The sequence below is a fragment of the Acomys russatus genome, chromosome 21 (genome assembly GCF_903995435.1).
Source record: "Acomys russatus chromosome 21, mAcoRus1.1, whole genome shotgun sequence".
NCBI lineage: Eukaryota > Metazoa > Chordata > Mammalia > Rodentia > Muridae > Acomys > Acomys russatus.
In genome coordinates, this window is record NC_067157.1 from 11,723,993 (window position 1) to 11,750,929 (window position 26,937).

The 26,937-nt window shown below is 48.2% G+C and overlaps 1 protein-coding gene across 5 annotated transcripts in view; it reads right to left on the reverse strand.

Annotated features, from left to right (window-relative positions):
- The window catches only part of Fyn (FYN proto-oncogene, Src family tyrosine kinase), a 192,833-nt gene that overhangs the window by 29,850 nt on the left and 136,046 nt on the right, over nucleotides 1-26,937 (reverse strand). For 4 of the 5 annotated variants that reach the window (XM_051164531.1, XM_051164530.1, XM_051164532.1 and 1 more), the window contains 6 exons: nucleotides 20,398-20,655; nucleotides 16,026-16,122; nucleotides 8,357-8,455; nucleotides 5,483-5,586; nucleotides 4,598-4,747; nucleotides 1,974-2,138 (listed from right to left, as the gene is read on the reverse strand). In XM_051164531.1, coding sequence (XP_051020488.1) covers nucleotides 1,974-2,138; nucleotides 4,598-4,747; nucleotides 5,483-5,586; nucleotides 8,357-8,455; nucleotides 16,026-16,122; nucleotides 20,398-20,644 — 862 coding nt within the window. In that variant the 5' untranslated portion in view covers nucleotides 20,645-20,655. Of the gene's footprint in view, nucleotides 1-1,456; nucleotides 1,613-1,973; nucleotides 2,139-4,597; nucleotides 4,748-5,482; nucleotides 5,587-8,356; nucleotides 8,456-16,025; nucleotides 16,123-20,397; nucleotides 20,656-26,937 lie in introns of all 5 variants that reach the window. The other variant, XM_051164535.1, reaches the window with a different exon arrangement.

The following is a 26,937-nucleotide window of genomic DNA, read 5'->3' on the forward strand; positions in this document are numbered from 1 at the left end:
AAAGGGAAAATAAAAATCTGTGAATTGAGATTATATTGCTTACAATTTGAAAGAGAATAGAGGTTCAAACCAAGATTTACTCAGGTTTCATCTATGACTTCCAGATCTAAGGAGTCTGTGTCTTGAAGAGGGTTGAGTATTCTGTTAAAACATACAATTACAATGTACATTCTACTGGGGCCGGGGGTGGGGAAAGAAATGGCGGCTTAAAGAGTTCATTTATCTCAGAAAACATCCGCCACTCAGGGTAAATCAGAACGCTGACAATTTTTAAGTGGCCTGGGTGATTTAACTGTTAACATTTTCCAATTTTATCACAGTGTGAGCGACCTCTCTCACAGCTTGGCGAACTGCCTGGGCTTCTAGCCCAACTCCTGTGTCCCATGGGAAATGCTTGGTGCTCTGTGTAATGATCTAAGGTTGACAGTTACAAAAATTTGAAGATCAAATTTCTTAGAGTCCGATTCTTCCTGATTGTGTGATCTGATTAAATTCCTTAGGTTTAGGTTGACAACTTCAATGATAAGCCAGGTGGATAAAGAGAAAAAAGTCTTATAAGTGGATTTTGTAATACTTGAGATAAAGGGTAGGCATGGATGGGCACGTTTATGTGCCTTCCCTACTTTAATGCATAAAGGATAATAGCTAATATATATATATGCAAGGATGTCTATGTTCTTCCAATACATCTATCTGTGTGTCTACATAGTACCTACTACCTTCTGTGCTTCAAGCATTTTAATTACATTAACCCTGCTAATGAGGATCATGCCTAAAGATCACATCACCTGTTTATATCCTTTTAGACTCTAAGGAAGGGTGACTCCAATACACTTTGTTATCCTTTTGTGGACAGACATTTTTGGAAAGGGTCTAAGTTTATGTATGCATTGTCAGTAAGCAAAGTTGCAACTGACCCAGGGGGTTACTTCAAGGGCCTAGCACAGCTGGCATTATTAATAACCAAATGAGGAAATGTGTGTGCGGATCTGAGATCTTCAATGGATTTTAAACACGTCTGATAGAACCCTCAAAACAGCTGCTACATCAATTTTACAGATGGGGCTCAGGGGTTGAACAGGGCCCGTATTGATGCTTTACCATCCAGCCAGGGCTGAGACCCAAGCTCGGTGCGCAGGAGGACCGAGAGCTTGCCCACAGCAGCCCTCACACAGCCTCTTACCGTCCCATCTCACAGGAAGCACCACACTCCGTGCGTGCGTGTGCGCGGGCTGGCTTCCTGTTGTGCGGGTGCTTAAAGAGCCACACGAAACAGGACAGATGAACACAGCAAGGTGCCACCGGGTTCTGCAAACCTGGAAGGCTCAAGCCCGCCTAGTTACACAGGCTAAGTAAGGGCTTTTGTCCCGATGGCAACAACATGCATTTCTGTTCAAAACTGTCCTTTTCATGGGCTTCGAGACGCAGCCAAGCCGGGATGTGCCCTCTGCCTTACCAAGCCACACTTCAGCGAAACACCCTTGCCCCAGCTTCTTCTCCAGAAACAACGAGTCACGTGCAACTTCCCAAGCATCTTTAGCCAATCCGGAAGTTTGTGGGGCACAACTTGATGAAACCACAGTTAAGTTAAAACACAAACCATCAGCTTTCTCTACAGGAGAGGGAATTAATAAAGAAAACAGTCCTTACAATCCATAATCATGCATGCACTAGGAAAGATGGAAGGTGACCTGCCCTGAGGGCAACACTTGGCAATTATCTGCAGCTGACAAGGAAAGGTTGGAGCCAGAGCCATTGGCCGCTCTCACTCATTTCTAGCTCTTTTCAAGAAATTTCAAATTTTAAAAGATAAAAATTGAGTAATTCGGACTTGTCTGTTTTCCTAGTCATAAAACAAAACAAAACAAACAAGCAAACAAAAAACCTAACACTTTATTTTCACCTTCCATCTTTGATGTTTGGGATTTCCCAAACGGGGACGCTAAAGAAAGAGTAATTGAGTCTTAGCATACCCATCCATACTTCCCCAAACTGCCCATTTCCCAGTCTCTTGATCAACTGCAGGGATTCTCGAGGGATTTCCCAGACATCTTTGGTTTTGACAGACAGATCGGTAAGCCTTGGCATCCCTTTGTGACAGGGAACTACTAGGCGGCAGCAGAGACCTGCGGCTCTCTCTGAAGGTGCAGGGCAGCGGTGAGGGAGAGAAGAGCAGAACACGTGAGGACAACGCGCACAGGTGGGAAGCGCGGCGTCAGTCAGCGCCACACAACACAAGCAAACACATTGGCTGGAGGTGGACGCGGACATTTCAGATGTGGACTCCGGGGCCCACCCCCACCCCAGGTATGCTCAATGAACACAGGCTAGTCTGCTTTGGCTTCTGTGTACTTTACTTTAATGAACTAGTATTCACTGTCTCGAACTCTGAAAATGCCCTTACTCATTTCAAAAGGTACATACATGCTACCTAGGTGGTGTAGGGATCGAGAGACTCTGGTACACACATTTAAAGTGTGACTGTAGTGTAGGGGCTATCCGCAGGACCCTGAGTACACCTGGCAGGGGGATAGGATGTGGCGCTTTCTTTAGTGACTGCTTTGTCCTCCTGACTCTATTCTACCCTTCCCATGTGCTTGCATGGCTTCTTTGCAGATTTCCAGCAAAAAACAAAGACAAAAATACAACCTTTTAAACAGCTTCCTATGTATAATTTAGGAGTCTGGATTCAAAGAAAGAATGGTAATTAAGAGCATTCACAGAAATTCGGCTAGGGAAACAGCAGCTATTGTTCAGGTTACAGGGACGTTGGTCTCCCCTCCCCCCACCTTCCTTTTTGAAAAGAATATACCTTTGAGAGTCAGGGGAGATGGGCCAGATGCCCACAGAGTGAACAGGGAAGGATGGAAGCCACACAGAGCTGTGGGCAAAGTCATCCCACATCCCTGGAAGTCCCTCAGATCCAAAGCACAAACTGGTTAGCTCTTTTTTTTTTTACTGGTGGAATCTGGTTCTGAGATGTTTTAGGCAGGAAATCATTTATGTGTCAGTATTTCAAAGGCCTTCTATGTGCAAGACAGAAAGAGGGGAGAGAAAAAGCCAATATAAAAACAAATCTAACTCAAGATGGATTTTTTTTTCCCTCTGAGATTAAAAAACGTCTATTGCTCTTCATATCCGCTCTCTCTCTCAGCTTTATGATGTTATTAAGGCGCCCTTTCCAGCACACTATTTTCAAATGATGCAAACCCTGGGGACCCTGCTGATGTTTGCCTGTAATGAAATATAGTTCAGCATTTGAAAAACCCTTATAACATACAGGCGTTTTGTGTACACCACTGAAGCTCACGGAGATTTTTCTGCTCCGTTTCTCTCCATATTTCATTTGAATCCACACAGAGCGAGAGCTAACGCCCCAAATCACTGGCCACTTGGGCTATTGTTAATTTTTTCAATTGTTCATCAGCAGCCAGAATCAATACATGGGCATTCTTGCTGCTATTGTTAAAAGACTACTATTCTTTCTGTGTGGTAAGAATAGCACAAATATTTTTCAATGGTGAGGTAAAAAAGCTGGGTGTGGTTGCTGTGATCCGTAGCCCCAGCATTCAGGGGGCTGACATAGGGGGACTGCTGGAACTCTAGAAGGTCACTTTGGGTTCCCTAGAGAATGCTGGGATACCTAGGGCTACAAGTGAGACCTTAGCTGGAAAACAAAACAAAATAGAGCAGTCATGTACACATGCATGGTATAGCAAGACTCACTTGTTAGCCAAGGAAAGCAAGCGTCACAAGTTCAAACAACTGCACATAAAGTGACAGATTTAAATAAAACGCACATGAGTACACATATATCCAATAGTTAAATTGCCAAGGACAACAATAACAAAAAATTGGTATCACTTGACATGAAGACAGTATCTAGTCTTTGTTTAAAGTCATCACAATAGCTGGGTGTGGTGGTGCACACCTTAAGTCTCAGCAATCAGGAGGCAGAGGTAGGTGGATCTGTGAGTTTGAGGCCAGAAGGCCTAGATGGTGAGACTCCCATCTCAAAAAAGAAAAAAAGGAGGTCAACACAACAGAGGCAGTAGAAATAGAGAGCCATGGAGAACCGTGGCTGCGGACGGGGAAGGCCGTGTATGAAGCAGCACTTGGGAAACAAAAATGCAGATTTACTTCTGCGGATAAATGACCATGAGAGTGCAGCCCCACTGCAGTGCAGTGTCAGTGAGGTTCTCAAGGGGCCCCATGTGAGCTGCCCAGGGACAACGTCTTTCTTCCTTTCCCATCACGGTTCTGCACGTCGCGAGGAAGGCAACAGGAAAAGAGCTTGCAAGGGTTCTTCTTATGAAAATAACAATACAAATGCAAGTTTCAAGATTTAAGCTACTGCCTTCTACTTGGGGGGGGAGGGGAACTTCTGAAAAAAACAAGAGGCAAGTAGCAGTATCTGCGGTAGAACAGGAACAGGGCCACCAACTCAAGTGTGTCAGGGGCGGGCACAGGGACAGTTTCGCCTAGTGACTTTTATGTAGTATTTGCTACATCCCCCCTCCCCCCTTCCCTTCCCAGTTCTGTACCCACCCACTCTTTTCAATGTCCAAACGGTGAGGGTGGTTAGAATTGAGGTTACCTGAGTAATGCTGTACAAGCTGCTGCAGTGTTTCAAACTGGGCCCGGGTCGTGATGTAGTAGCCACCGTTGTCAAGTTTGCGAATTTTATAATGTTTGACATGATCTCCTTTCATATCATCCCAGTCACGGATGGAAAGTGAGTAGGCACCTGGGGAACACGGGAAGTGTGAGCAGTGCTGCTCATCACTGAGTGCCAGTCTGCTTCGTAGGCCTCGTTTATTTGGCTATTCTGATTTATAATTTTTAAAGAGACACACATGCATTCATGTACGTACGTACGTACGTACACACACACACACACACACACACACACACACACACACACACACACGTGCGCGCGGAGGGGGAGGGGAGGACACCACCCGTCATCTCCACTCAGTAACAGGACAACAGGCTCTTGCTGTCCTGCCAGTATCAGAAGATGTTAGCTATAGTATCACTTTGCTCTTGGAAGGAAAAGTTTCATGATGTTTCTAAAACTTTCTGTTCAGTTTTATGTTGTCTAAGACAGCACAGACTGAATCCCACCAGGAAAGATGAAGAGCAGACTCCAGGTGAGCTTGCCATGGGTTACCTGGGAGGCACGAATGGTGGAGGGCTGGGAGGCAAGGCATGGTGGGGGCAGAGGGGGCAAGCAGAGCCTAGGAGCATCCTTCTAGAGGGCAAACTTCCATTTCTTTTGTGGCTACTGTCTATTCCTCTATTATCTGTGTCCCCTGCCTCCTGCCCCTCAACCATCTCTTCCCCCACCATCCCTTGCCTCCCAACCCTCCCGTCTGCAGGACTGCATCATGCCCTGCGGGGCTGTCCCTGGTAAGGCCTCCAATGCCAAAGACCAGCCCTCAGATTAGAACCCACGGGTTTGATCCCCTCCCTAGCTTACCTTTGGTGGTTTCGCTCTCGCGGATAAGAAAGGTACCTCTTGGGTTTCCAAAGGACAGAAGCTGTCTCTCAGCATCTTTGCGGCCAAGTTTTCCAAAGTACCACCTTAGAGGGTGATGCAGGCAAGGAAAAAAAAAAAGTCACCTGTAACATGAGCCACATAGCTTTTCCTCCACATAGCCCTTTGCCCTTAATGGCGCCCACACTGCCAACTGTTTTTCTCCCTGGCTTCATGGAGTTAGTTTCCAATCTACTCCTGATTCTACCCTCTCTCTACCTCTTTCATCCTAAAAAGATAAATAAGTGAACCAAGCTTGAATTGAGGGTTGTTTTCCTTCCCTCTAGGACGACAGGAATTTGTGTGTGTGACAAGTGCCACCTGCATGCAGAGGAAAAGAAATCTGCCGCCTTGTTGGAGATGCCAGCTGCAGAAGATGCTGCCACGGCTCAACTGTAAGACCCTCGGCTTCTGAGCATACTTGCAACGCCTGGGAAATACCAAGACGCAGCCCTCGTATATAGAAAGATCACCAATCAAGCATTACATTTCAAAAGGGGGATCCACCAGGGAGGGAAAAAGAAGGGAGATGCAGTATGTTTCTACGCAACCTCTACCTACAGGAATTCTGAACAACGGAAGTCAGCTCTGCCCCTGCTTGGAGCTGACTGTTGCCCTTGCAAGCCTGGTTTGATTGTCTCTTCCCTTCCAGCAGGTGTGAGGAGTCAAATTATCGAAAAGCATTTGCCAAGCACCTGGCTGGGATCTGCAGCAGGGCTTCTCTTTGACACAGCTGTAGGGATGGTTTAGTGCACATCTGAGATCGGTGCACAGTTAATGGGCATGTCTGTGGAAAAGAGTCGGTGGTGCAGGCATTTTAATGTTCCCTTGCAACAAAGCAATGGCACTTTTGTGCCACGGTAGGAAACCTCACAGGCCACCTCAGGATCGTTATGTGTCTTTTGTCTCCTCACCTGCACTGCTGGGCTCTAACCGAGGCCTGACAGTTGGCTCACATTTCAGCACTGAGCTGTGTGTGAGTGGTTAAGTGTGCCAAGAGCCCAAGGGAGAGTTCTGGAACATTCCACTAGAATCTGCATGCAGGAGCAACTTTTAGGGTATTTGGCTATGAAAGCAACTGGTTTGAAGAAGGACTTTTCAATTCGCCACTCCTGAATGTGGCTACTAAGCACCTCTCCCCATCAGATCTTTCTTTGAGTGAAAGAATTTCACTGAAGACAAGTCCCACCATCTTAGCTCTTCAGTGGCTTGAGAAGCACCAAAATTCTCTGCAATCCTGGGCTAGCTTTCACTGCTGTAAAGGATACAACACCAATTATCTGTGAAGTATGCCTTTCTTGGTTTGTGTCAGTAATTCAATTAAAATGCTGAGCAAAAGGGAGCTTGTAGACCAATGGATTATACCTGACCAAGTAGTACTTTAACATAACACTAATTAATTGCAAATGTAAAAACCATAGGCTTTAAAAAAATACTACTCTATTTTCTAAAACCCCAAAATATTAAAAAACCTTATCATTATAAATATGACTTAACAGGCTACCAAGAAGAGACTTGATAGATACCCTATGATCATATACAGGGGGAGGAGGTCCCCCTCAGTCACAGTCATAGGGGAGGGGAGTAAGGGGAAAATGGGAAGGAGGGAGGAATGGGAGGATACAAGGGATGGGATAACAATTGAGATGTAATATGAATGAATTAATTTTAAAAAGTATAAAAAATAAATGACTTAAATATGCAGCCAATGGATACTCAGTCAAATCAAAGTAATATTACTTTGTATTAAGTTTTTAAATTCTAAAGACACAGAAGACATTTAGAAATCTGTCCAAAAGATTCAGCACAGAGACATGTGTTTACTGGTAGTGAAACACATTAATAAGGAGGGAAAAGGAGCTGAAAACCACTGCGTGCTGGAGAAGCACTGGCGGATCTCCTTAGTGGAGGAACTACAAGAGAATTAAAGAGGAGTGACGGAGCTGATAGGGGATCTGGCTAGGGTGAAGCCTCTAACCCTCCTTGCTGTGCCTCCACACATCCACAGTGGAATTAAGTGTGAGAGCTGCAGGGTCTGTGCAACTGACTTTCTCCTCTCCCTTTTCGTTGACAGACAAGTCCCCAGGGCTGAGGCGAAGGCCAAGTTCCTGAGCGTGGGACATCACCTTGAGAGCCCCTACAAGTCTCTATCAGTCAATCATCCTTTGAGAGTCCTGAAGCTTCTAGCACTTTCCTAAACCACCTTCAGTGGCACAAGTGGGACCACGTAACTGCTAGTCAGCGTCTGTCAGCCACAGAAACAACCGAGCCCTCAGTCCACAGAGAGTATGACTTGAGGCCCACAGCTGCAGGACTTCCCATGCCGTGGGACATGCCCCATGTGAAATACTGGTACCTCCACCCAGAGGGTCCGTCTGTTCAGAACTCTCAGTATTTCTGATTATCAAAGAGAGGACTCCTGACTTAATCTTTAATAATTATTTGCCTCCTCAGTGCTCAGGGAGCCGGCTGCAGGCACGCCATGGGCTCTCAATAAGATGTGCTGCAGCTGGAGTTTCATCACGTTAGTTTTTAATCTAGAGTGGGTTATTGGGTTTTTATTTAGGGTACTCATATAAAGCTCCGAAATGAGAAAACAGACAGGCTTAAAGGAAAATATGAAGTTAATAATACTGTGTTCCATAGGCCTGACAGAAATCAGAGCAACACGGCAGTGTTACAGTCTCTCTCTACCTTTAATCACTGGTAAATTTCTTCGCTCTCCTGTGCCATGTCACTGGCATTTTATTGTGACAATTAACACTTAAAAGCAAGCAGTTAGAAACAACAACAGCAACAGCTACAGCAACAACATACTCTTCCGCCTGGATGGAGTCCACCGGAGCCACGTAATTGCTGGGAATGTAACCTGTTTCCCCCGTCGTCAAGGAGCGGGCCTCCCACCAGTCTCCTTCCCTGCAGAGGAAAAGGAGCACAGACAGAAATGTCGCCATCAATTCAGCATTCTGCAGCAGGTTCTATGCAGCAATTAGTCCTCGTTACTTCATCCTTTGCCATGCAATTTTCTGCAGGCTTGTTCCCCTTCTGCAAACTTTTGACATAGGCCCTAAGAAGGCCAACTGGTTTACAACTCAAGCCACCGTGAGTTGAAGCCAGCACTGCTGCCTCTTGCCTTCTAACAGGCACCATGTAAGCTACCAGTGATAGAGCCACCACTGCCTCTACCAGCAGTGGTTCGAGGCACTAGGATTAGAAGTCCAAGGTCAGGGGCTGGAGAGATGCCTCAGTGGTTAAGAGCACTGTCTGCTCTTCCAGAGGTCCTGAGTTCAAGTCCCAGTAACGGCATGGTGGCTCACAACCATCTCTTAATGTAATCTGATGCCCTCTTCTGGCCTGCAGGTGGACACGCAGATAAGAGCACTCATACATAAAATAAATAAATCTTTGTAGCTGGGCATGGTGGCACACACCTGTAATCCCAGCACCCAGGGAGGCAGAGGCAGGTGGATCTCTCTAGAGTTCACGGCCAGCCTGGTCTATAGAGTAAGTCCAAGACAGTCAAGGCTACACAGATAAACTCTGTCTTGGGCAGGAGGAAGGGGGGGGGGGATGGCAAAACAACAACAAAACTCCCAAACAAAGAAGCCCAAGGTCAAGGCCATCATCAAGAGATCCTAAAACAAACCAACTTTCTCATGTAGGGCCCCAGGGAGGAGAAGCATTTTTCTGGATAGAAGGTGAAGTTGTACACACCAGCCTCAGCTTACTTTGGGAAAACTCAGGATTGTATGGGGTAGGCAAGCCACTTAGGAGGCCCAGTGAGGGATGGATGCCTGCTTAGTGCACCCATCTTGCTTGCTGTTAACACGGTGGGGAGGCACGGCCTTCGGCAGGGACACTAATGAAGAACACCACCCGGCAGGCTGTCCTCAGACACCGTCAGTTGGAGATTACTCTAGCCAACACAGCTTTAGCTGTCTGAATCTGACGGAAGGGTGGGTGGGTGTGTCGCTGGACAGCAGAGGCAGGAGAATGCAGAGGGCAGCCAAGTTCTCAGAGTGTGAAGGGGCGAGGGGCAGCATTTTAAGCACTCAGTTTAAAGTCATTGTACATAAAACAGCTATCCATAAGCTTGGGTTCACGCAGGGTTTTGTACAACAAAGATCAAAGATGGAGTGCGAGCTCCCTTCCGCTAACAATGGGAGGGTCAAAGGTCACGTTAGGAGTTCAGCTGTGACTTGAGCTGACTGTTTCTCCACCAGTGAGGTCAGGAGTGTGAGGGCAGGGGAGGACAGGGCTGCCCCTCAGCCTCTGACCATTTCAGACCAGTACCTCCTTTTCTTCCCCTTTTTGTCCTTGGAGGATTCAAGAGAAACCTCAGTCCTTTAACTAAAAATCACCTTTTGGCTGTGCTGCTGCTGCTCGAAGTCAGGAAGAAAAAGGTACTGGCTTTGGGCTGGGCAAAGTCCCTCCCTTGTCTGACTACATTAGGCAGAGACCGCGGCCTCCTGCTGAGCTAGCGTACCAAGGAGCAGTGACATCAGGTGAGGTTTTAGAAAGTCACAGAATAAAATGGTGACTCATCCAAGTGGGTGTGGCTATGAGATCAATGACAAAATAGTTCTCGTTCTCTCTCTCTCTCTCTCACACACACACACACACACACACACACAGAGACAGTGCTAATAAGTGGTTTTTTTTTTTTAATTATCTTTTAAAAACTTCACAATGTGTAGGCATGTATGTCTTTTTATGTGGTTATAAGCACATGAGTGGAGGTGCCCTTGGATCCCAGAGGCCTCTAATCTCCTGGAGATGGTTGTGTGACCTACCTGATGTGGGTGCTGGAAATCAAACTGGGGTCTCCTGGAAGAACAGCATGTGCTTTTAACTCCTGAGGCACCTCTCTAGTTCTACAAAACTTACTCCTTGGCTAGGTGTGGTGGAGCACACATTTAGTCCCAGCGCTGGGAAAGCAAGAGGCAGGTGATTCTCTGAGTTGGAAGGCAGCCTGGTCTACACAGTGGGTTCCAGGCCAGCCAGGGCTACAAAGAGAGACAGCAAGCTCACAAACTTACTCCTTAGCATCTTTCCTTTTTAGCCCTACTAAACAAAGAGATCAACCATGAGGGGGCTACTACAGTTTTCTTACCCAGAAAACCCTTTAATAGCCATGTTATATCGACATTCTTATGTGAAACATTTATACATACCAAAGAATTTACATAGATAAAAGTACCCAAAGCATGTCAGAACCATGGCGCTTACCAAGTACACTGAAATTTATCCCAGCTACAATCTGTACATAGGTCTCTCTCCCTTGCAGTAAGTACAGCCATGACTTGGGACTTGCGGTGCTCTGTGGCAGTGCTCACCCACTGTGCACAAGGCGCTGCATCTCATCCCCAGCACCGCAGCCCACACAAATGGATGAAGTTGTAAGTCTAGCATCTAAAGTGCATGTGGAAGTATGCTAACCACCATGTGTGTTTAAAAAAAAAAAAAAAAAAAAAGGCTTTGGAAATGCTGGTGACAATGCTTACTGCTCTGAAATTCCACTAGATGGAGACATTTCATCACTTAAAAAAAAAAAAAAAAAAATCACCCACTGACTCCTCACTGCAATCTGTCTCCCAAGCTGGGAAATGCTCCAAAAGGATGTGCTCCCACCACAGGCTTCTTTTTAATGCGTGCTAACCTACATCAAGTTAGTTCCAATTGAATTAAAGAAAAGAAAGGCTAGCATCGATTTCAGGTGCTGTGAGAATGTGGGGGTGGGGGTGGGGGTGGGGGGGTTGGGGCCATATATCTTGCTGCAAACTGGGACAAGCTCAGTCTTACTCAGGTGCTTCGGCACCAATGAGGCCATTTCCTATTTAAGTTAGTACTGTCTTGTCTTGATATAGGCGTCTAAACAGTCTGTCACACATTAGACATTAGGTTTAGCAGTCAGCCATTAATACCATTGCAAGCTTATAGTTACTCTCAAGAAAGACACCACTGCCTTGGACTTTGGTTTCTGGGCCAGGCTGGGTTATGGTTTTTTCTTGTATGAGTGACACACAAAAGACAAAGACTCAATGCATTATGAGGTTGATGTCACATCTTGTGGCATTTTTCTCACATTTTACTCTCGGAATGGAGAAGACTCAAATATCTATTAGAAGTTGTTAGTCAAAGAGACGAATAAAGACTGTTTAATACACTAGCAGCAGCAATTCACCTATTTACACCTGCCCACGATGGTTTGGAGTGGGAACTCTAGGATGCCTCTTTCACTCTTGACTTGAACTACTGTAGTTAATCAGCATTTGTGTGTGCGTGTGTGGTGTGATGTGTGTGTGTTTGGTGTGGTATATGGTATGTGTGTGTGTGTGTGTGTGTGTGGTGTGTATGGTGTGTAATGTGTGTGTTTGATGTGGTGTGTGTGTGTGTGGTATAATGTGTGTGTGTTTGGTGGGGTGTGTGTGTGTTTGGTATGTGTGTTTGGTGTGGTATGTATGTGTGTGTTTGGTGTGTGTGGTGTGAGGTATTATGCACACTGTTCATATATCCATGCCTGTGTGTGTATATGTTTGGTATGTGTGGGTTAGTACATGTGGTGCGGTATGTGGGTGTGATGTGGTGTGTAATGTGTGTGTTTGGTGTGTGTTTGGTGTGTGTGTTTGGTATGTGTGGTATGTAAGATGTGAGAGTGTGTGTGGTGTGAGGTGTGACACGTAGTGTTCATATATCCATGCCAGTGTGTGTGCATGTCTGCAGAGGCCAGAGGTCGAAATGGGTGTCTTTCTCAGATGCCCTCCACCTTATTTTCAAGGCAGAGTTTCTCACTGACCCTGACGCCAGCTGACTTAGTGGACCTGGCTGACCAGCGAACCCTCCTGTGTGTCTCTGCTTGCCCAGTACTGGTTACAAGTAGTGCTGCTGCACTGGGCTTTCTGCATGGACACAGAATACTGGACTAGGTTCCCGGGCCGTCCCTGCTGGGAACTGGACTCTTCTCCCAGGCCCGACCTGCTGAGCTGTCTCCCCAGTCTATAAAGCTGCACTTCTTAACCTCTTTTCACAGTTCAGCTTTCTTACTAAGCCACCCTTGGCGAGTTACTGTCATACCGCTCTGAATCAAGCTGATGGCTGAACCCCTGGCACTGGTTGAGAACGGCTTCTTGGCTTTTATTACAGGCCCCTGTTCCTCCATTTCTGTCTCTAAATCCCCTCACAGAGCTGTGGCTCCAGGTGCTGGGAGGCCAGACACCTTGGAGACAGATGGAGGCAGGAAGAGGCCTTGCCAAGAGCAGCCAGCCTTGACCTGTCCAGGCAAGGAGCGCTGGATTCTTCTTGCATTTGGCAATCGTACTTCTTACTCTGAGACAGACTCTCTGTAACAACTTTTATCACATAATTGGATAATAAAAAAAAAATTTTTTTTTCCTAGCCTGGCATCATGGCCCACACCTTTAATCCCAGCACGTAAGGAGGCAGAGGCAGGAGGACCTCTGAGTCTGAGGCCAGCCTGGTCTACACAGTGTATTCCAGGACAGCCAGGGCTATCCAGAGAAACCCTGTCTTAAAAAACAAAACAAAATTTTTTTTTCTTGATTATGACAGAAAAGAATTTTCAGTGGGTCCTAGGCAATCCCATGCTTCTACCTGTGTAAAATATTGGTTGCATTTAAAGGGCATGGTATTTCAAGACGGTTAAATCACTAGTTACGAAGTGTGAAAATAGGGGATAAAACAGGTGAACTTGAATACAGAGCAGCGTGAGCTCAGGCCTGCTGAAGTCCTGGTACACTACACTGAGTACTACTAACAGGTCACTGAGGACCCCCTCAACTCTGTCTGCATGGGGAGGGGCCCGTCTGAGCACATCTGTCCCTGTACACGCTATGGTGGATGAGCGCCCCTTGATGGGAGGGGTGGCCAGGAGGGGGACACACGGGAGGGAGGAGGGGCGGCAGCTGTCCCAGGGAGAACAGGGCCCCATCCTTCTCCTGTCAGTGCTGAGAGCCAGGCAGAGGGCGGTGGGGGAGGTGGGGAAGGGCTCCGTGCCATCTGCTCTGTGTTGTTCCTTTGTTTCCTCCACTGGTTTCCCTTCCCTGTTATTAGCTGTGACGCCGGGATATGGTTTTGCTGTACAGACCTTACTTTTCTTTTCCATAACCTTGAAAAAGGGCACTTAAGTGGCATGTGGGACGAAAAAGAATTCCGCTCTTAGAGGAAAAGCTCCTTTGCAATGTTGTCTTCTATGAGGACAGGGTGAGAGGACCACAGGACTCTGAAGACATTAAAAAGCTATGCGTTCAAATAAAGATACAGATGGAATAGATGGCATCCTTCCCTTAAACACCTCTCTACAACTCATTCTGTTGATATTGTAGGTCCTTCCTGTAACAAAGCAAGCTGTCAGGGACTGGACTTTGCCAGGCCCTGCACCCGGGACAGAGAGGCCTGCCTGCGCAGCGTGCACGTGCCCAGAACTGCGTCTCTCTACTTCCGTCTACTTCTTACTTCCTAGCGCTCACAGAGTTTTAGACTTCTAGTTGACCTTGCCATTTAAAGAATATTGTACAAACTGGGGGGGGGGGGGGGGGCGGGTTTGTACAAAGTCCAGTCTCTAAGACTGACCAGCCGCATTCCACCAGGAAGCAAACTAACAATAAGTAATCATCAATGGGGAGAGATCAAAGCCAAATTCCGCTTTCTCCGACTCTCCAGCCAACTTCTTAAATCCTCTACTGTCACTTGGATACTGCAGCTGTCTTTGATGGCAGCATCTGGGCTTTTCTGAGGTCACACCTGACACCAGTCTCAGGAATTCTGAGCCCTAACAACTCACCCTGGGCTTTGCCACCTGCCAGGACCTGTGCTTGGGTAGCTCCCTAACCTGTGCCCTCCGGCTCTCAGATGTCACATCACGACTCTGATACATACCTCGGACAGTTGTTGTGAAGGATAAATGACAGCAATTGTGACCTAGCACATGGTCAGTACACAAGGAGCTTTCAGTAAGTGGCAGCTGTTTACTATTAAAAAAAAAAAAAAATCCAGTGTCTGCAGGAGGCTTCTAGTGAGGGAGGGGGAGGCAGGGCTCTCAACTTGGGTGCTGGCTGACCGGCCATGTTTAGTTCGAGACTACACTAGTGCATTTTACACTTCTGAAAAACTGTAAGATACGTGTAACATAAATTCATCAACTTTCACATTTTCAAGTGTGAAGCTTCCAAGGCACTACCCTTGTTCAGCAATGACCCTGCTCAACAACCATCATCAGGCACGGTTAGAGGCACTTACTTTCTGCATGTATGCCAATAAATTAAAAACAAAACAAAACAAAACACGCCCAATCCTCTGTGGTGATGACTATGCTGCTGATTTCAAATGTCCCTGGCGTTAGATGGATGCGCACGATGACACTGAGAAGTTTCAAGTGTCTCCAGTGGTAGTGGGGTTCGCTGCTGAAAGCTGGTGTGTTCTCAGTGCTGAGAGCCAGGGGCATCCCCAGGAAAGACAGGCTTTCCAGGAAGAGAGTCTTCAGGTTATAAGAGTTCCCAGTTGCTACACACCCCCCTCTTTCCAGGGCATGTGTCAGCTCTTCCCTCCCTCCCTTTGTTTGTCTTTTTAGAGAGAGCTGGAGAGCCAAGCTTAAAATCCTTCAACTGCCATGAAATTCAGCCAGAGGAGAAGCACTTAGACTGGGGAGCAAGAGCAGAGCCCCTGATGATGTGCCCTGGGCCGACCTTCCCGGTGACCGGGTGCGCACCGCAACACACTTGAGGTGCTGCCGCATGACACTGCCATCTTCTTGGGAGCCTGGATTTCCCATGTTTCCCTCATCCAGGCACACTGTCCAGATGTAAGAGAGGTCTTAGTATCTAGAGAAAACTGACCCACAGTTGCTCTTCCTCTGAAAGTAGTAACGGTGGGCGGGGCTTGAGAAGAGTGCTGTCTTTACCCTTAAGCTTGCCTGCTCTGATGCTCAGGGGCTAGGAGTGCTTGCTCACAAGTCTGCATCCCAGCAGCGTGTCACAAGCCAGGGATGCTTTCACAAGACAGTGACCGTAGTGCTGTGGGGTTGGGGGTAGAAGCAGGAGGATTGCTGGGGCCCGCTGGCTGCCAGCCAAGCTGAAACCCAGGAGGTCCAGGTTCAAGGAGAGACCTGCCTCCAAGTGACAGAGGAGGACACCTGGTGGCTTCCTCTGACCTTGACACACACAACACACACACACACACAGTAGCCCTTGTGCTCTCACTCTCCTTTCACACACACAGCAGCTCTCTCTCACATACATATACATGCATGTGCGCACGCGCACACACGCACACTCTGCTCTCTGCTTCAGCACAGTGACCTGTAGTACTGTGCTCTGTCACTAATTCACTCAGGTTGTACTGCTGTAAGCTAGTGACTTTAGTAAGCATCTTTTCCTTCTCTGCAGACACATTATGTGTTTGTCATAAGAACCTTTCTTGCCCCCAAACCAAAAGGCATGCATGCTTCACCTCCCCCCGATCCCAAACTTACGAGCTGTTCAATATTTGAAATTTTTCTCCTTTGTGAAAACTCAGGTCATCTTCTGTCCGTGCTTCATAGTCATAAAGAGCCACAAATAGTGTCACTCCTGTCAAAACAAAGACAGAGATTACTACACAACGAATTAACACTACTAAGGAACTACATCTTTGCTACAGTCTGAGCCTTAAAAATCAACATTTAGTCGGCAATAATAAACACATTGAGGTTTTGTAATTAACATGGGGACACCATGGCTGCCTTTATAACATGGCCTTTGTAGAGGGGCCATTATGACAAAACCTAGAATTGAGGGAAGTCTTGCTGTGCAACTCTGGGCGTGTATAGGGAACACGTTAAGACTGAGACCTTTAAAGAGATCTCTGTCTATACCCGAGTCCCCAGAGAAAAACGGAGTCTGATGTCGATGTAATACACACAGGAATTTTATTGAGCCGATACGTTGGGGTCTGTCCAGATCTTTCAAGCTGCAGACCTCGAAAAGCAGGAGCAAATGCTTTTTTTATATCTTTTCGTAAAAGCAGAATTTAGCAGGCTAACAGGGAGGGGTTAGTACATTTCAGGAGCAGTGGAATATATATTGTTTTAATTTTATTTATTTATTTATTTATATTTTTTGGGCAGTGGAATATTTTTAGACACAGCTGGTTGTCCTTGAGTCAAGCTGGACCCTGGGCACAGACTGAGACCTTGAGTCAAGTTGGACTTTTTATTATCTTTAAACATAAGCTAGCTGTCCTTGGGACAAGCTAGACTCCATGAGGGGCCAAGTAGCTTTCCCTCATGTCCCAGTGATTTGGTATTGGTACCTTGGTTCAATATTGATATTGTCTCCTAGACCCTCCAGAAGAAGCAGGGTTCTGATTGGCACAGATCTACAGCAAATACTGACACCCTTTGTCCCTTCTCATCTTCCCTGGAGCCTTGTGCTGAGGCCTGGGTAAAATATATCACTCTCAACTCCAGCCCAATGTAGCAGTGAATGAAACAGGAGGACTCTGTGGCCTGGTGATTCAGAGACATCTCTGTAATGCTCACCCCAGGTGGAAGGTGCACTGCCCGTGGCACCTGCAGCTGTGCTGATGGCTGTCATCTCTGAGGTCCTACTGCTAACACTGCCTGTCCTCTTTGTTCGCCTTCTGCCTTGAGTTGACCTCTCCTCACACCCATCCTATGTCCTCTCACCTGCTGACTCTCAGAGATCCTTCCTGCATCCTAGAAGCTTTCTATCAAATCCGCCCAGCATCCATCTCAGCCTAGGGCTTGCCCCATGTGGCAGGCAGGATTCTGGGGCAGGTCACAGTAACTCCTGCCTTGGTTCTCATGCCCTTGTGCAGACTTCCCCCACGTATGAATGTAATGACTTGATTCAAATTAACACAATATATAAAGGCGACAGATGTCCCCAGTGTGACGCATCTTTTCAGAAGATAGTGAATTCTCCACTGCCAAACTACCTGGCAGAAACTAGATCCCACCCACACCACGTGAGCTAGGAAGCAGTTTAGTCAATCAAACCCTGCAGCCAACACACCCTGACCTCAGCCTGTCCTGAGGTGGAGGACCAGGCTGTCACTCCCAGATTCAGACCCACAGAAACACAGACAACTATCCTAAGATCTTGAATGTGTGCTGTTTAAGCTGCTAAGCTTTGCAGTTGTTACCCGGGACGTGGTAACTGAAGGCAGCTTTTCATTTCTCTGTAATCTACTTCTACACTTTTCAAAGTGCCTGTCATGATGGCTGATTAGCACCAGGCTTCCTCTCTCCCAAGTGCCGCCCTGCTGTGGAGGCCGGTGTTTCCAGGGAGGATGACAAGAGCGTAAGAGTGGAGAAAACTTGTCCTTGTCTTAGGTGGAGTCCTGGCCGGGGAGCAGCTTATTCTGCACTGTCTTCCTTTCCTGAGGCTTCTCTGACAGAGCAGAAGAGCTGGCTTAAAACAAAATGCGGGTGGGTGCCTCTGCGGTCTTGTCTACTCTTGTTTCGTATTTCAGTAACAGATGTCTCTTCTTTCAGAATGTAAAAAAAGAACCAAGCTGTCTCTTTGTGTGGAAGATAGACACACTAAGTCAGATCTTCCTACCCTCTTACAAGACCACCGAAGATGTGTATCTGTTGGGGATGGAGGAGGAGGCAAGGAAGGCAGGAGAAAATGCAGGTGCTGCTCGTGGCCTCAGGGGACTGAAGGCAATGCGGACAGAAAGCCTAGGACACACAATGCAACCAACCACCCAAAGAAGGAACATCTGCCAACGTCCTAGAGCTGTGCTTTTTGAAAACGTAATTTTATATGTATGTGCTTTTGTATACGGGTGTGTACTGTGTGTGTGCCAGAGCTGTGGGGACCAGAAGAGGACACTGGAATGCCTTTGAACTGGAGGAGTTACAAGTGGTTGTGAGCCAACTGATAAAGTGCTGGAACCAGAACCTGGGTCATCTGTAAGAGCAGTGAGGGCGTTTAAGCCCTAGCTGTCTCTCCAGCCCCACGGCACTGCATTTTTAAGCTTCAGATTTTATAAGGAGTCAGAAGGCCTCTTCCACCAAGACTGTCCGTGACTGTGGCACATACCGCAGTTTGACCGAGGAGCCCATGCTGGTGACCTTAATGGGACAAGAACCCTGGGGATTCACATCCAGCCTTCATGAATGAATAAACAGGGATGATTCTTATGTTTGCTGAATTAAGAGTCAGCAAACACAATACATTCAACTCCTCTCACAGTGGAGGGGTGTGTGTGTGTGTGTGTGTGTGTGTGTGTGTGTGTGTGCGTGTGTGTGTGTGTAGTATGTTTTGGGCTTTCCCTTTTCTTCTGTATAGCCTAAGGACAAAGGGCCTTAGACTTGCCTGTCTGCTTTCTTCCCAGGACACGGAGGTTTGGTGAGGGTCTCACAGAAAGCTGGACTGAAGGGGAAGCAAGTGTCACTGTAGCACACGGATGAACACAGTTGTTTTGTTCTTCAGGGCAGACACTGACAGTGCAGTGCAGGGAAAAGTGTCCAAAAGTCTTAGGTCAGGACCCTATGCTGGCTACAAAGAGCTCCACTAATGCCTCAGGGGTGTCAGCTCTCCGGGTGAAAAGGCACAGTGAGCAGTCAGAGCAGACACGAGGCATCTGTCCCCAGATGAGCTGAGAGATGCTACATTCTTTTAAACTTTTGTAATAAACAGTTTTGGAACAAATAATGCCAAATATCTGGTTACCATGGCTCACGCACTGGGAGAGGATTTGGAAGACTACAAATACACAAGACAATTTACAAGAACTGTCGGAAACACATGTGTGTGAATGTATGCCAGATACGTTACAGAGCATTAGCTAAGTCAGCAAACAGACAGAGCAGCGAAACGCAGCCCTGTGGCAGGAAAGCAAAGGAAACTTGCAGGGGGAAGGGGAAAGAGAGAGAATCCGAGATGGTCTTAGCACACAAAACTCAACATGAAAACACACACAGCCAGGGCGACGCTGTCTGCCTATAAATCTCAACACCCACTAAGCCAGGGGGCTTGTTAATAGTCTGAGGACAGCCTGGGCTACACAAAATGCTAGCCTGTCTAAAAAAAACCACACACAAAACAAAACAACACACATACAAACAGAGAATACTGACCTATAGAAATGAATGAAAATCTTGAGGACTGGTCAGGTCCAAATACCGAGAAGAGGAGGTAAATGATAAAAGCACATTGCCAAATAACCACACTGGCCAGGAAGTGGCTGCCAGGCGCAGGAGTGGGAAGAAGACAGATAGAGACTACTCCAGAAATGAGGGAGGGCTGCACCAGCACTGGAGAGCTTGGGGTGCACCCCAGAGCCAGTCCTGAGGCCTCTGCTGCAGAAGGCCCAGGGTGAGGCTCAGGCAGCCGTGCTTTAAAGAGGCCACGCTGGGTACTTAGGGAGACGGGGAGGTGGGAGCACTTGGCATACAGGCCAAGGAGGGCCACGCAGTGACCTAACCAGTGCAGAATTCTCAGAGCAGTAACAAGAGGCCTCCAGGCATTTTGATCTTGGATATTCAACTCGGGTGACTTTTGTTTTGAACGGTAGATGAGGACTTTTGTTTTAAATGGTAGATGATGGATGAAGCTGACTAAAACTCCTCTGTTAAAAGCTAATCAGAATGAGTCAACCAAAGCACAGATATATAGTTGCCCAAATAATTAAGAGCATAGCCGAGGTCTGGGCAAATGGCTCAGTGGGTAAAGGAATCTGCTGCCTAGCCCTGACCCACATGAGAATAGAGAACCAGCTTCTGACCGTTGTCCTCTGACTGCCACATACTGGTGGCCCAGCCCCACCCACATATCCAACAACGACTGTACATGCAGCTGCGCTCTGGGCTCCCCTGCCTGCTACTGGCTTACCTGTCCCTCCTCTCGTGCGCAGGGTCCCGGTGTGAGAGGAGGAGTTCACACCCCCAAAGACGGTGAGTCCCTGGCCCCCGGCTGCATGAAAGTTGTTGTAGTTTGGGATGGAGGTCACGCCGAAGCTGGGGTAGTGCTGAGGGGTGGGGTCTGTGCCATAGCGGTACCCAGAGCTCTGGTTCAGGCTGCCGTCCCTCTCCTCCGTCAGTTTCGCTGCTTCTTTATCCTTACATTGCACACAGCCCATTATCCAAATCCCTGAGGAAGAAAAGGAGGCACATAAACACACACTTCCTGGACACTTCACTAGGGAAGAGGGCAGACTTACCAGGCTGTCTAAAGTAGTGGCAACGGGCTAGTGTTAGCGCATATATCAGCTCTCTGTTTCTCATGTGCTCTGGATGATGGCAGATCACAGAGAACCATGCAACTTCCCTCACATGAGGCCTCTGCCCCTACAAATTCCACATCCCCACACACCTGCCCAAAGACAGCCTGCCTATTTCTTTTCTTTTTCTTTAGTCACCTCCAAAAATGACGTGAGTTATACAGTGAGTTAAAACCTTCCAATACAGCAAGGTCTACGGAAGACACCAGGTGAGCTGGAAAGGGCAGGAGGCAACCCCAGAGCTATTTACCAGGTACCCCGCTGTGAACGCTGATTCTGTAGCCACAAGATGATGATCAGTATTAAAACTAAGAAGTGGCTACAAAATGGGAAATAAAGCTGGGCAGAACCAAAGAGGCTGTCATGATAGCCTCCAGAAAGCTGCTAATTAGCATTTCAAAGTTCTATTAGTGTTTGACATTCTCAAAAGCATTTACAAGAGCATTGCTATGCTACATTCTAGAGGTTGTGGTGGATGGAAAAACTGAGTCAGGTCTCTCTACCTTTCTCACACCTGCCTTCCCTGGGAGTCTCATCTGGGTCTCCAGAGACCCAGCTGCTCCCATCCGAATCCTGAGGGGCATCCTCACGGCTGCTCCTTTTGTTTGTTTGTTTTGTTTTCTGTTTTTGTTTTTCAAGACAGGGTTTCTCTGTGTAGCCTTGGCTGTCCTGGACTCACTTTGTAGACCAGGCTGGCCTCAAACTCACAGAGATCTGCCTGCCTCTGCCTCCCCAAGTGCTGGGATTACAAGTGCGTGGCACTGCGCCTAGTGGCTGCTCCATTTTCACCTCACTCTTGCTTTGGCTCTAACCTTCCTGACTGGGGATGTGGCCTTGACCACACCTGCCATTTCTTCTAGAAATGCAAGGAATCCATCATGCCCTGGTTAAGACACCACTTCTCTTTGGAAGCCTTCTTAGAGCCCCCTTTTCCACAGGCCGAGGGTGGTAGCTTTCTCCAGTACCTGCCGGCTTCTATGCTTTTCCTTAGCTTGGAACCCACTGTGCCATTTTAAAAGATGGCCTGTCCATTTGTCCCACTGCCCTGTGGACGAAGGTCCATTCCTTACAGATATATTGCCAATGCCCAGGACACAGCAGTTGCTGAATAAGTAACAATCCAAGGAGAGAAAATTCTGTACCTTGTTTTGGAGACAGAGTCTCACTATGTTGCTCTGGCTGTCTTCAAATTCACTACATAGACCAGGCTGTCCTGGAACTCAGATGTCTTCCTGCTTCTGCCTCCCAAGTGCTGATCTTAAAGGCATGTGCCACCACACCCAGCCTCCTCGACTATGTGAGGGGTGAAGATTACTCAAATACAAGGCCAGGTACCAAATGTTAGCACTCTGGACTGTATGTAAGTGGACAGGGGGTACGTAGAACTTGCAGTAGGTGTCCCTGCCAAAACTTGGAAAAGTAGCTTTTGGGGCCAGAGTCAAATGAGAAACATGTGACATCGTGTAAACTGACACATGTTCACAGGGGAAGGCAGGGCTGGGGGCTGGCACAAAACAGAAGGAGATTGGAGACCATGCAAGGCAATTCATGTCGAAGTGGGAGCTGTCATGGGGTGAGGAGGTGCCCGGTGGCAGTTCCTAGACCAGGGCACGGAAGTGCGTCAGACACCCTAGAGCCCTCCCATCCTACATTTGAGCAAATGCTGCGCTGACTGCACAGTCCTGAGAACAGGGATGTTTATCAGGCAGCCGCCTACTGCCTGAGCTGAGATCACCAAATCTGGAACCCATTTCCTCATAAATCATTCGAGACTCATTTACAGCATACTGTGTCCAAGTTGTTCTCTTACTTAAGGTCAGTGGATGGTTTTAACAAGCCTCCAGTGGGAAATGCAAACTATCTCTAAGGCATGGTTTTCTGAGGGTGTCTCACCCCTGCTGCCAGTGCCGCTCCATCTACTGATAAATACCCCGCTCACTTTATAGTAAGTCTCCCCTGCAGAGAGCTGCTCTGCGGCTTGGCAAGGACCCCGCAGAAAACACTTGCTCCAAGGGCCTCTTCTCTCGGAGATTTCACTGACTTGCTTCAGTGGAGGGTGTGAGCCTACAATCACAGGGTCACCTCCACATCTGCCACCCCTGTCCACCAGGGGACATGGCAGGCAATGTCAGACGTGTTCAGTGGTCAAAACTCAGGGAAAGGGGTACTTGCACATCTAGCGGGGTTAGGTCAGGGTTGCTGCCAAACATCCCCCTATGTACAGAACAGCCTCCTGCAACAAGCACCCCCCTCCCCCAAAGCTCCAACGTTACTAGTGTTACCCAGGAGAAATCCTGATTTTCTTTGAAACCTAAAGCCAATGAGAGCTTTCATTCTAAACCACCTTTTTAATGCAACAAAGCAACCCCTACCAGAACTCCTGCAGAAAACAGGGCATCGCATCTCACTAACCAACCGACCAAACAAAAGACAACCTTCTGAAGTCCCTCAAAAAGAGTCCTGCAGTGTGGCTAGTGATTAACAATGCAGGTAGCCTCAGGGAAAGGCATAACCCCAAGAGTCCCTTGAAATCAGGGATTGGCTGCTGGTCCTTTGCTTCACTGCCAACGTGTATCACAGGCACACAGCTGCATTCCACAGATGTCAGGTGCATTTGACACTTCGAGTTAACTAATGTTTCTGCACAGATCTTGCTTACTCTTTTCTCTTACTGATGGACACAAATGAACAAATGGACTGTAATGACAGAAATAGTGTCTCTCTCTCTCTCACACACACACCTGGGGGGGGGGGGGGAGAATGCAGGCTACAGACACCAAGAGTCAATCACAAGGACTTGTGTGGCAGCTTGTGGTCCTCTCCCTCTCACCTCGTCAGGCACTAAGCATTTCTTGAGGAAGAGTCAGAAGACACTACGGACCGCACTCAGTGGTCTCAGGCTCCTTGCCATGAGGCAGACTTCTGGGCATTTGGGCTAAAACAAGAATATTTCTATTATTCAGTTCCGTGTGCTGGTTTTTATGTCTGCCAGCATGGAGCAGACCTGCTTGCTGTTCTACTTGCTTTTGATCTGTGGGGGACAGCAGCACTGACAGTGGCACTTGGAAAACACTGGGGTCCTGGGGTTCTGATCAGTAAGACACCACATCGCGTACCATGGCTTTAGTCCATGTGTCCCTGTTTAGAAGTGTGGTCAGAGGTGCGCTTTAACAAACCTGTTCCTGTGAGTACGGACAAGATGTCCGGATTACAGCCCTGTTTTTCAGTCCTTGTAAAAGCTGTGGGGCCGTTTCTATTCTGCATAGACGAAAGACTCGGCTTACTTAGATTTGTGTAGTCAGGCAGACCTTTTTCAAGTGCGCCAGCAGGATTACACAACCGGGGAAGAAGTTGCCGGACACAGCGAAGCTTGGCCACACCCTGCTCCCACGAGCACAGCCGGTATGATGACTTTATGCCATTGTGTGGCCTCGAACCCTTCAGTGAGAGAAGGTGGCTTGCCGCATTGGGGGTATGCTACGTCCTGACCCAGGGTGGGCCTGGGTGAGCGCACACTGCCGGCTATTGATGGCAGTCTGTGGGTACATAAACCCTGGCAGTGCTTCCACATTCTCCGCTGCCAGCCCAAGAGCAATGCCCACGACCACGCTCCACAGGGTGTGTAAGAAGACTTCAGGCTGGTGCTGAGCTGGCAAACAAAGCCCGAATGAGAACACTGGCAATGCTTGCAAATCCCTTTCTGTCACACACTCTAGGGAAAGCCAGTGGGTAGGCTGTTAGCCTGGAGCCACCTTAGGAGAGTATGGGGAAGTGACAGCCCTTAGACTTAGCCTCCCACCCTCCGATCCTGCCCTGAGAGCCTAGGGGGCGGCCCAGGCCTGGGGAAGGGTAGGTGAAACCTGGCCAGCCAGGACTCTGATGTGACTTGCCTCTTCCTTCGGCCTCACGTTATCTCTTCCACTCTGGCATCCCCCTTTCCTGGGCAAATCTCCTGATGGCGGATAGGAACAGGGACGGTGACTGGAGTAACTACATGGAAACTTCAGAGCAGAGCTGTAGGTCAGCCGCAGCTTCCTGAGCAAACCCTCCTCTTAATGAGCGGCGTTGGCATGAGACGGAGGAGGGCAGGGGGCGGAGAGAGGAGGTTCCTGGCCTCCAGCTTTTGATGCTTGTAAAATCACAAACATCCACAGGATTGACCTCCAGTGTTTTACGGCATTCTCCGTAGAGACAGTGAATTCCTTGAGAAGCCGGGGCAGCTGAGCGAAGAGTTCCTCCACATAACTGCCAGAGCAGGACTTAGATAGCAGAACATGCCAGAAGCAGTGGTAGGGGGGTTACAACAGAACCTGCCATCCATGCTTCCTGCCAATCCTGTGCACAGGGGGCCTTCCTCCTTCAAAGCACACAGGGCCAGATGACCCTGATGGCATATGCATGAGGGCAGGTGGCGTTGCCTCTTGGGTGCAGTCAGAGAGGTCATAGGAGTTAGGAGGCTGGAGAAAAAGCAAGACTACGTTGTCAGTGCCTCTTGGTTACGTAAGCACTCCTGGAGGTCCCAAGGCAAAGAAGAGATCCAGCTGGGTTTGTATTGTGCAACTGTAGGGCCTTGGGGGCTGAGCCACAGACGGCCCTGGTGTGGGTCCACCCAGCGTTGCCTCGGCATGGGGCTCTGCCCACTTGGAAAAACCTACTTGCTGCCAGCTGGAGGGACGAGATAAGAAGATGCGCCTTGCTGAGGTTGTACTGTGGCAGGCAGAGTTCTGAGCTTCCCCCACCCCCTAAGATTCCTGCCCCTCAAGAACACTCCCTGCCCAGTCCTGGGATGTGAGAGTGAGATGGTCACTCCTATGACAACAGGCTGTGTGACTTGGCACAGCCAACTTTAAACAAGACATTCTCTCTGATGAGCTGAGCTGGAGTAAGCCCTGGAAGGCGATGGCTCGCCTTGGTCATGCAGAGCCTTCAAGGTGGAGATCTTCTCAGCTGCAGTTCTGAACATGTGGCCAGCTTTGTGAGGGATCTCCAGAGCTGAGGAGTGCTCACAGCCGGCCAGGGAGCAGGGCCCCAGAACCACAGCAAAGCATAGCAACTGAGCTGGATCAAGAGCCTGTGTGAGTTAGGAAATGGAGGTCCCCTCCTCAGCATGGTCTCAGGATGACAGTTCAGCTGACACCCTGACTTCAGCCTTGCTGACACAGAGACCCCAGTCATGCTATGTGCTGGCTATGGCCCACACAGCGGTGAGCTAACACACGATGCTATCTGAGGCTTGTAGAAGATGAACAGATAGTTATGGGATGGAGCACTGTAGAAAGGAAGGCTCCAGATCTTGGCAGTCATAGCCAACATTGTAAGCGCTCACTGGTATGCCAGGCACTGCGCCGGGCAACGAAAAATGCAATCCCACCAAGTCCTCCTAACTCCACAAACACGGGCACTGTTGTTTTCCTGTACTTCATTAGTGAGGAATATGAGGCTGGGGAACATGTCCACAGCTGAGCTCAGGGTCCGTGTCTCATCCTCAGAACCTCTGTGACAAAGCTGCTTTTTGTACTATGGAGCCCTGCAAGTCCATACAAAGGCATGGTATGAGGCAAGGAGGGACCCCCTACTGACACTACCTCCAAGAGCAGAGAGAGCAAGGTTCCGTTTTTAGGGCTGTTGCCTGGTCTCCCATCCACATTCCATGCTGTGAAGAGTCGCTTCTATGGAGGTGCTGGACCACGGGATGGATGGTGAGTCACCTCTTCCTTGGTGCGGTTTGGCATCTTAATAACTATTTGAGCCAACAAAACTAAAGAAACCCTCAATTTCTTGATCTTTCCTAGTTGTGGCAGGAGTATTTATATATACCACGAGGGAGGTGGCATCGGTTTTCTTGGTATATAATGACCTCTCCTATTGCATTTAAGGCATGATTCACTTTACAGGCGAATGATCTCATAAAATGAAATGCTCATATAACCCGCCCCCCCTCCCAACCAAACACAAAGTCAGCATCTACTCGTGGTAGAGTCCTGTGGAGGAGGGCCCACCAAACACAGTCTGACACACTGCAGTGTCTCAGATGAGAAGGCCATGCAACACTAGGATGCACACAATGCAGAGAAGAACCGCAGGCATGGGCCAGAAACCTGGACCTACTCCACGTTAAATCAAAGCTTCATTTCAGCAACAGGATCTGGCCA